At 37.3% G+C, this 10,716-nt stretch overlaps 1 protein-coding gene across 1 annotated transcript in view; it reads left to right on the top strand.

Moving 5' to 3' along the window:
• The first annotated feature begins 357 nt into the window (after positions 1-357).
• The window catches only part of MTUS1 (microtubule associated scaffold protein 1), a 95,715-nt gene continuing 85,356 nt past the window's right edge, over positions 358-10,716 (top strand). Inside the window, exons 1-3 of the mRNA XM_089525310.1 lie at positions 358-462; positions 2,083-4,278; positions 7,200-7,380. Coding sequence (XP_089381436.1) covers positions 2,236-4,278; positions 7,200-7,380 — 2,224 coding nt within the window. The 5' untranslated portion in view covers positions 358-462; positions 2,083-2,235. The remainder of the gene's footprint in view (positions 463-2,082; positions 4,279-7,199; positions 7,381-10,716) is intronic.

Here is a 10,716-nt window from a genome sequence, read left to right as displayed (position 1 = left end):
TCAGTCTGCAAAATGTCACTTTCATTATAGGTGTGTTTTTTCTGGTGTCATGACAGTGATAACACAAATGTGCCTTTTTCCTCCTTCTCCACTACTTCCTCTCTCCTCTTGCTTTCCCAACTTTCTATCCTTTAATAAGATTGATTTCCAGTTAGAACCATCACCAGCTGAGCAATGCAAATGGTTAGACTATACTTGGTCCCTTTCACTGTTGAGGGGGTTCATGCATCCTGGGCCAGATAATCTTTGAGCAGGCATATTATGGTTGAGGCTGGATAAACATACCATCACACAACTTTACTTTGACTATTCTTTTTCTACTTTGAGCCTTCAGGGAAGGGTGGATTAGAAGTTCAAACAAACATAGTAAACAAATAAACATGCCGCCACATGAGAGTTTTCTTTTCAAAGAGTAATTCAGGAAATCTTTGCTTCAAGAGTGTCTTAGCTGAGTCACAGAAGGTAAATATTGAAGGTATTATCCCAGAGGCAGCCAAAGCAAAACTGTGTAGAATAATGTACACTTCATATTATGTAAGTGAGGGAGGTAAATAAATCGACGGTAATATATATTTTGAATTTGCTCATGGGGGTATGTGTGTGAGGCTTGGTGTAATTGGCAGTGCTGTCAAGGTACAAGAAAAAAGTGCAAAATTGAAAGAGAAAAATAGATGTACTGGGAAATAAGTTCTAGTTGTGAGGTATTATGTGTGATGTAATGGCTTTCCAAATTCCCTTTGGGCTTAGGTACCATACCCAATTGTTGGGGTTGATGGGAGTTGTAGCCCACCAACATCTGAAGGGCCACATGATCCACAGTCTTGTATCTAAGGTCTGATGAATGTTATTATGGACTAGTGTTCATTTTAGAATAGAGTAGGGAAGAAAGATACCCTTGAAGTATTTTACTCCTTGTGTTTTAAAAAACCAGTTACATGTTGAATATTCCTTATCCAAAATCCTGAACCTTTAAAATGGGTGGTTGAGATAGTGACACCTTTACTTTTTTATGGCTCGATGTGTACAAACTTTGTTTTAAGTACAAAATTATTAAAAATATTCTATAAAATTAATTTCAGGCTTTGTGTATAAGATGTATATGAAACATAAATATGTATCGTGTTTAGACTTGGGTTCCATCTACAAGATATTTCATTATGTTCATGCAAAATCCGAAGAAACCTGAAATCTGAAACACTTCTGGTCTTTTCAGATAAAGGATACTCATTCAACCTGTACTTAAACAAGATGATATTTATATTTGGGAAAATGGGGAGGGGATCAAGTCTGAGCTAGGTGCTCTTGACAGCTTTTGTTATCTGTCTGTGTTTTTAAAGCAATATTGTCAGCTTTCCCTTCCTCTGCATGCCTTTGTCAGTTGCAGGGTTTGTGATTACTCAGACTAAAGCAATGAATGGATAGTTGGATCTTAAAAACAAAATATATTATGCTCTCATCTTGGATAAATACCTGAGAGCTGCCTTCTTATACACTGCTGTGTACTGAGGTTATGATCTCTTAATCTGGAGGGGAAACATTATGATCTTTTAATCTGAGGAGCAAACAACATAAATGGCTGTGCATTGTGTGAAACTTTCACCGAGTAATCAGTTCAAGGAGGAAAGGGCTTTACTCCCACTCCTCCATTGTCTTGTGGCTCTAACCTGGATAGCGGTTCTGCAAACTGTTTTTTTTTTGTTTTGTTTTGTTTTTTTTATAAAAGAAGAAAGTGCCTAGTAAACATATTTCAACAAGTAGATGTTAGCCTAATGTATATTTGAAAACATTTGTTGTTGTGTGCCTTCAAGTCACTTCTGACTTATGGCGACCCTAGGATTTGTTCACAGAGAGGCTTGCCTATGCCTTCCACTGAGGCTGACAGAGTATGACTTGCTCAAGGTAACCTAGTTGATTTCCATGACTGAGTGGGAATTTGAACTCTGGTCTCCAGAGTGGTAGTCCAATGTTCAAACCACTACATCACACTGGCTCTAGTGGAATGTTAATCACATTAATTCTAGCTAGATCAAGGTCTTTTAGCTTTATTTTTTATGAAACAAGGAATCTTGTTTGCTTTTTCAGTGTGTCCAGTTCTAGATCAAAGTTGGGAATATAGTTGAAAACGCTACAATCAAGAGCAATGAATTAAAACTGAAGAGACACTTGAACAATCAAATGGGGAACACCTGAGAATTCTACCTATTGAGACAATGACAAGTTAGAGGTACAATCAAAATGAATGTTGAAGATATAGAAGGTAAGGACTTGCAGCCTCCTTTAATCATCAAGGATGAAAATGGCAATAAATTTGTATGCAACACAGTGACCTTGAATGGAGGCACTGTTAGCCACCACCAAGAAGTGGATGATGAAGACTATATTAAACTTAGGGATAGGAATGAGACAAAAAGCACTTCTTCATATTCTCAGTGTACTGAAGCACGAGACCAGCAGAAAATTGCCAGTGACTATATCTGCATGGGGACTTCAGATCTAGAAGTCACACATGTCCCTTCTCCAAAAGAACCATTGTACATGTATGCCTTGAATCAGACTTTCTCAGAACCAGAGAGCCTTCTCAAAAACAGTCGTTCAGTAAAAAATACCCAGAGTTGTAGTACTGAGGAATCTGTGCCTTATTGCCAGGCAAACTTAGCGCATTTAACGCCTGATGAAGCTACGGAGCTGAATGCAAATGCTGACATCCAGGATGGGTTAAACTGTGCCCAGATGAAACAGGAAGGTGCTAGTTCAAATGAATCTTTCATTACAATTATAAATCTGAGGGATACGATGAGAACTAAGTGTTACGAGATAGGATGTGTTCCTGTATCTTCTGAGGAAACTTGTGAAACTATCTCTCATGCCCACCATGCTGGATCTCCTAAGCTAAATGTCTTCAGCAGCCCAAATATGACAAACATCATCCATGTAGAAAGAAGAGTGCTTCCTACTGCTCTTTCACTAACAGAAAATGAGGTCACCAATTATATTGACTTGGTATCACAGAATAGTGAACAACATGAAAAGCAAGGAAACCAGGTTGCTGAATGGCCTGAACCTCACTGTGGGGGCTCACCTGAACTGGAACCATTTAATTTATACGAAAACAAGGATAAGAGATATATGCATAGCACGCCAGAGCATGATGAAAATAAATGGCCAGCTGAACCCGGAGCTGTTAGTGGCGTGTGCCCTCTTGCAGTTCAGAGTTTCAATGAGCATTTAGGACAGGAATTTTATGAAGACAGAGGAATATTGACCAAAGTACCAAATATCCCTGAAGGAGATCGTGTTTTGCCAGTTGGACATGAGGGAGATCATGCTTTGCTGGATGGACAAGATAAAGTGTTTGCGGCAATACAAAATGATATACCAAAGTTAGAAACTGTTGTTCTACCTGAACCTAATTGTCAAGCAACTTTTGTGGTTTTTAATTCTACAAATGAACAAAACTTGACTTCTCCTCCTGCAGCAGGGCCAAAAAACACAACCTTTGCAGTGTTTACCATGCCAGAAGAAGCTGGTGATGGGACTTGTAAATCTGGAAGGAATGCTCCCTTAGGGAAAGAACAGCTCAGGAGGAATTCATTCAAAAATAATTGTGAACAAATTGCCATTAAATCAACAAACCGATCTCCCCTTGCAGCTACCATAACCAAAGCTAGGAAAGCAGAAATAGTGAGCTTTCCAAAACCAAACTTTAAAAACATCAAGCCCAAAGTGATGTCCAGACCTGTATCTCAGACAAAAGAGAGTGCAGCATTAAAGGCCACTCAAAGATCCCCTCAGCTATCTGTTGCTTCTTCATCTTCCCCATCTTCTTCCCCAAGACAGCCACTGTCTGTAATTGCAACACTGAGAAGAAAAACTGAATTGGATAAAGGTACAAAAGCAGAAACACCAATGAATAAGACCCATAAGCAACATCTTAATAAACACCTTCCTAGCCAAGCTCTGCATGCTGCAACTCATTCCGAAAACACTTCCCACAAGGTTCCAAAAACAACAGCATTAAAGCAGAACGTGGAACAGGTTGACAGAGCAAGATGTTCTAATTCAGTATACTGTCCCGGGCCTGTAATGTGCTCTCAGGACTCAGGTGGGATGCCCTGTGACAAAATGGAAACTGGAGGGTCCTGGGTGCCACATTGTGCTTTGAGTAAGTCTCAGATACCTCAAGAGGAGGAGCAGCAGAAGGACTGTTTGGGAATGCCAGCAGAAAGCTCTGTTCCAGATGCTACAAATGAAGCTTTAAGACTTGCAGATCTTCCTTCGGTAAGTTTTTTAAAAACTTGATTTGAATGTATCTTCAGGCCATGTGTTTAGAGCACTGGTTGCGTGCTATTGAAGCGTGAACTTTTTGAACCTGTTAGCACATGATATTTGTTTCTTTGAGTGAGAAAGAAAATCTAATAGATAGTTTATTACCAATTTTGAACACACATTGGTATGTGTCCTGGTGGCTACAAACCACATGAAGTTATTTGCTGCCTGTTTCTACTCCAGAGAGCAGGTACAATTAGCAATGGGAAATTAAAACCTGGGTGCAGCCTATGCAGCTGTGATGTGCCTGTTTGCTGAAAAATCTAATACAAGAAAGCTTGTTTACATCTAATACTATAATCTGAGCTGTAAACGTTCTCTGCATAGCTGGATGTAATCTGTTTGAATACAGTAATCAATATGACCTGGATATGCGCCCATATAGCTGCAAAAATAGCTTTCCATTCAACATTATTTAGGCTAAAATAATCAAACATCATGACTGACACTGAAAGAGGAAACAGCATGTGAAAACGATATTATATCAAACTACCTAGGTGACAGCTACTAGTTGTAGTGATTGTAGAATTCTCTCCTTTCAGTACAGTAATTAAATATTACACAAGTGTCAACTTCAGTGAAGGTTCTTAGCAGACCTACAAAAAAATTCCTAAAGTCAGTTATAAAGCCTGTTACAATCTGGAACACTTAACACAATCATTTTAAAGGTTTGCAGGTATATCCCAGAATATAAATTTTCTAGCTTTTTTTGAAAATGTAACTTCACACTGATACTCGATGAAAATAAAAACTTCAAAGCGACGTTCATAGATAAGTGGCCAGTGGTGATTGTTCTTCCACTGTAGTGGTAGCTTCTATCCTGAATTTGATACACCAGGTGGACATAGTATGGCTTTTGGGGTGTATGCTCCCTTTGGACCCTGCTTTTATGGACATTGAAGCCCCTCCACCAAGTCCCTCAAATCATTTTTTAATAAACTGGCCAATTTTCAGGCAGTTTCCCCTTAAAATATGCAGAAAGCCCCTCAAATGCATGAAAACACACAAAATATCCCCAACCTCAAGCACTCAAGAGCCCCACATTTCCCCAAAGACATTCATTATTCTTTCTAATCCTTCTCAAAATGGCAACAGGAAGTGCCATAGTATGACTCCCCATCGCCATTTTGAGAGGGACAGGCATTTGGGCTTGCTGTATGGAGATGCAGGACATGAGAGGGTGGTCTGGGGAGAGAAAATTGGCCTCTAGTACCCACATAGTTGCCTACCCCTCCCATATGCAAAGTGTCTGGATTGACTTGTGGTCGCTATACATAGAATTCATAGGAGGGGAAGGGGCCAGTCTCTTATCACACAGTACGTTCTGTGGAAAGGAGAAACAGTAAGAGACTACCACTTCTTTCCTCTGGAAGCTATTGCAGATTGAGAGGATGGTCTCCCCCCGCCTCCACAGGTCCTCGCAGAAAAGGACCTTGACTCAGTATGCATTGGTTCTTGGAGAAGGCAGAAATAGTGCAAGTCCCTCTTGCTGCTTCTCCAAAGCTCAGGGCATAATGACTACTGTCCTGTGCATATGCCAGAAATTAGCAGGGAGGTACTCATTGGTTTTTAACTACAAATATTTTTTTGTTGGCTACGAGTCTGGAACAAAAATGGTGGCTCCTTGCTTCTCTTCACAAATCCTTGGCCAGGGAAAACCATCTTTCTCAATTCTACTACTAATGTTTTTTTTTATTTTTGTTGAGTGCCTTAAAGTCATTTCTAACTTCTGTTGACTGTAAAGAGAAACTACCATATGGTTTTCTTGCCAAGATTTGTTCAGTGGGGTTTTTACCCATCCTGTAAGGCTAAGAGACTTGCCTAAGGTCATCCAGAGTTTTTCCATGGTTGAATCCTAGTCAAACCCTGGTCTCCTGTAGTCCTAGTTCAACAGTCAAACCATTACACCATAATCTTTACTTAAAACTAGATTACATACTTGAAAGCTTATTTGTTAAATAGGAACATAATACAGAAATGATGTTTGAATGTGCTGAATATTCTACAACCAATTCTACATTGGTTGCATACTTTATCAGGAAAAGATGAAACATGTGTAGAAGATACTGACCAAAACTGCCAGCATAAAGTGATTGTGTACAATTGAAGTTGTTTTATTCAGTCAAATTGCTATTTAGTCTAGCTTGATACCCTACTACAGGTTCCATTGTCTCTCTAGAATCTGAGGCCCATGTTCAAATCCTGCTACCTAGGAATAGGGTTGACCCTGGAATATTATAAAAACCTTATTTGGTTTTTAAAAAGAGGTTGTCCATCTCTTTGGAATGCAGCCCTAGATGACCCTTGTAGTCCCTTTCCATTCTGTGATTCTGTCATTCTTATTGTGGAACATACATTCTCCTACTGAGCTGTGAGGCCTTCCTAACTCAGGATTGTCTAGTACTCTGTAGAGATTCTGGATGTTATGTCCCTTACCCTCTCCTGTGAACCAGGAGGTTTCAGGCCGGTAAAAGACATTGTCATAAGTATTTAGCTCTTCTTTTTTTCTATACATTTAAGTTTAGCAATTCCTGTATACCAGGAGAGCTTATGTTTTCATACCCCAAGCAGACTTCTTTATCTCCAAATCAAAATTAAATTTAAGAACAAGGTGCTATCCATAAACTTATGAACATAACTCCTTATCTGCTTAAATGAGAGCATGTTAATATATATAATTAAAACAAGTGTTTTTCTGATGTTGTATCTGGGATACCTTTAATTTGGAACATATTTTCAGCAGGTTGTGACCAGTGTTGTTTTAATTATCTGCATTTTAGTAGCACTATGAATATATAAAGCTTATGGACTTTGGTTGTATTCTGATTCACATCTCCTGTTTTTGTTTTTTTACATGATGTTGAATACTATAGGTTCCTGTGCCTAAAGCAGATATAGCACAAGGTCAAACTTTATCTAAGGACAGTCCCATCATTTTAAGAAGCAGAGCACCATCCAAGATTGCATTCCGCTCCAGGAGAGGAAGTGAGAATAAAAATACTCAAGCAACCAAAGGTTCATCTCCTCAAAGAGCAGTTCGGTCATCAATTTCTGGTGAGAATTTTTTTTTTAATGTGTCTCTTTGAATGGAATGTGCTATGATAGGACATTACAAATAACATAATTTTGAAAGTTATATCTGTGCTAAATGGATACTGCAGATTAGTGTTGACCTCAAGTCATGCATCCACTTTCAATCAGAAGGGGTATATGGTGTAAATTGTTGTTAGTGCTAACATTAAGTGAGGATCTGTTTAGCTTAAGTTGGCATTTTGGCTAAAAATTACAGCACTCTCCCCTTGCAACTTTTGCTACTGTAAATCAAACATTTACTCAACATCACTTGTCATTATTAAGCTTTATGGCTATCCAAACCTGTTCCATGTGCACAAAAGCAGAGCTTGGAAACAATTGGGGAGGAAATATGGATGATAGATTCGAGAAGCCGCCAGCCAACAGGATGACAAATTTAGGAAGTTTACTCCAAAAAGTAACTTTTCCAACCCTGACAAAAAGGGAAGCTTCTTTGCTGTTTGGCTCCACAGTTGCTTGTTGTGTGTTTTGCTCCTTACCTTGGGTCTTTTGTCAAGAAATCACAGACACTCAATTAGTCTGGCTTTACAGTCTTGCTGCAGTTTATGGGTAGCTCAGTGTATGTTGGTGTAAGTGACCTACCAGTGGGTGAGACAGAACCTGGCAAATTATTTTGTAAAAGGAACTGGAAACTAAGTTGTGAGTCAGCTGTCATCTCAGACCACATGGAGATCAGAGGAGTATACACTAAAAACATTAAAACAATATAATAAAGATTAAAGTGCAGAACAACCAAAATATTTAGGCGTACTCAAATGACAGATTAAAAAGGAAAGTCTTAATTGGCTTTCTAAATGTGAGCAATAGAAGAACTATATGGATCTATTGTTAGGGAGCAGAGTTGTGGGGTGGCTTCCACAGAAAAGTATCTCATGCATTGTTACCTTAATAGCTGAGGCTACATTGCAAAGAATGGTATTATGGCATAAAGCAGTCTTTCTAGTAAATCGGCCCCAAGCCATATTGGACTTCATAGGTCAAAATCTACATTTGTAGGTGAACAAAGACATTACAATAGAAATAGCTAGTCCATATAATTGGTGTGAAAATGAGTCTTATATCCCACACCAAGTATGTTAAATGCATGTACAGTATATATTTAATATATTTTGCTTTTACACTTAAAAACAATATTTTTTTAATTTTTTTAAATACTTTATTTCACAGTGTAAGACATACAATTCATAATCAGATCCTTCAGTTGACATAAGTTCAGTCAAATCAACTTGCTTTAACAGAGAACTTTTAAAAGAACAATTATTATTTAAGCTAGCAGCCATAAAATCTGAATTGTATTTTGTTACTTAATATTGGTGTAGTCCTACACAATCGTGGGGAATAAACTGGTTTAAGCATAGCAAAACAGAAGCAAACTGGTGTTGGGGGTATAAGGAACCTGGGTTCCCTCCCCCCATCAAACAAACATTAAAAAAACCCTGGCTTGGAGAGAGTCTGAAATTCGCATTTCGCCTATGTTATTATATGTGCAATATATTGTCAATTGACAGACATAATAAAGTAGATATAGATATAGAAACAAGTTCCGCCCAAACTATAGCCTTTTGTCTTAAATCTGGGGATTTCAATCCCATAACCTGTTGACCTTTTCCCATTTCCTCTGGAAATGTTGTTCCGTTTTTCCATTTATAACCATTGTCAATTTATCCATTATAGATAAATCAGATACTTTCGTAATCCATTCTTCAAGTAGATCTGTGCTTAATACCTTCCAGTTTCTAGCAAATGTAAGGCGAGCTGCTGTGACCAAGTGCAGAACAACAACTCTTTCATTTTACTTTTACATCTTCCACAATATTCAATAGATATAGTTTAGGGTTTAGTTCAAATTCGATTTGCAAAATATTTTGCATTTTAACATGTATCAATTTCCAAAATTTAGTCGCTTCGGGACACTCCCACCACATATGATAATAAGATGCATTAGGTTGTTTACATTTCCAGCAGCTGCTGTCTTTATTTCCTTTTATCTTGGCCAATTTTAATGGTGAGAGATGCCATCTATAAAACATTTTATAATAATTCTCTGTTAGATAGGTACTTCTTGTAAATCTTAAGATTCTTCTTCCAAACTTTCCCCCAGCTTTCTAATGTAATCTGTTGGTCTATGTCCTGCATCCATTTAACCATATTTACTTTTACTGTCTCTTCTTCCAATTCTATGTCAAGAAGTATCTTATATATTTTGGTTATCAATTTTTTTCTTTTGAGATATAATTTTGTCTAACTCATTTGTTTCTCTTTCAATTCTTGTATTTTTAACATCTTTTAAGAATCTTCCTCTAATTTGATAGTATGTTAACCAACATACATCTATTCCTTCTTCCTGTAATTCCTTTATTTTTTTCATTCTTTCTTCTTCGCCTTTTTTAACTAAGATGTCATTATAAGTAATCCATTTCCCTTTATATGTCTTTCCTGTTTTATAGAAGGCCTCTAAAACAGAGGTCCATCTCAGGATTTTATTATATATATTTTTTTAATTTTTATTCCATATTTTAAATAAGGCTTTCCTTATTACATGTTTGTTGAAGGTTTGGGAATTTAAATCCTCATTGTAGCACAGATAAGCATGCCATTCTCTTTCCAAACCATCACTTTCTAGGGCAAGCAATCTTTTTTCTTTTAAATTTATCCAGTCCTTAATCCAGATAAATGCGCTAGCATTATAATAAATTTGCAGATTTGGTAGGCCCATTCCTCCTTTTTCTTTACAATCCTGAAGCACTCTTGTTTTTATCCTTGGTTTTCTACCTTGCCATAGAAATTCTTTAATGTCTTTAGACCAGATTCTAAATGGTTCATTTGTTGTGATTATGGGGATAGTCTGGAATAGAAATAACATCTTTGGAAGGATATTCATTTTTATTGTGGCTATTCTTCCTGTTGAGGATAATTGTAGTCCTTTCCATTTCCTTAAATCTTCCTTTACTTTTTTCCATGTGGTGACATAATTGTTATCAAAAAGATCTGAATTTCTATCTGTGATTACAATTCCTAGATATTTTACTTTCCGAACTATTATGATTTCAGTCTTTTCTCCTAATTCTTTTTCTTCTTTTTCTGTAAGATTTTTTGTTAATAATCCACTTTTCTTTTTATTGATCTTGATTCCCGCTACTAGACTGTACTCTTCTAAGAGTTTGATTAATTTTCTAATGCTATCTGTGGGATTGTCCAAAAATATTGCGATGTCATCTGCAAAGGCCCTTAGTTCAAATTTATGATTCTGTATCTGGATTCCTTTTATCTGATTATCTTTTCTTATCTTTCTCAATA

This window comes from Sceloporus occidentalis, unplaced genomic scaffold (genome assembly GCF_023333645.1).
Source record: "Sceloporus occidentalis isolate IW3139 unplaced genomic scaffold, rSceOcc1.0.p SCAF_5, whole genome shotgun sequence".
NCBI lineage: Eukaryota > Metazoa > Chordata > Lepidosauria > Squamata > Phrynosomatidae > Sceloporus > Sceloporus occidentalis.
The sequence above is the reverse complement of the archived record's forward strand: the minus strand, read 5'-3'. Positions and strand labels throughout refer to the sequence as shown.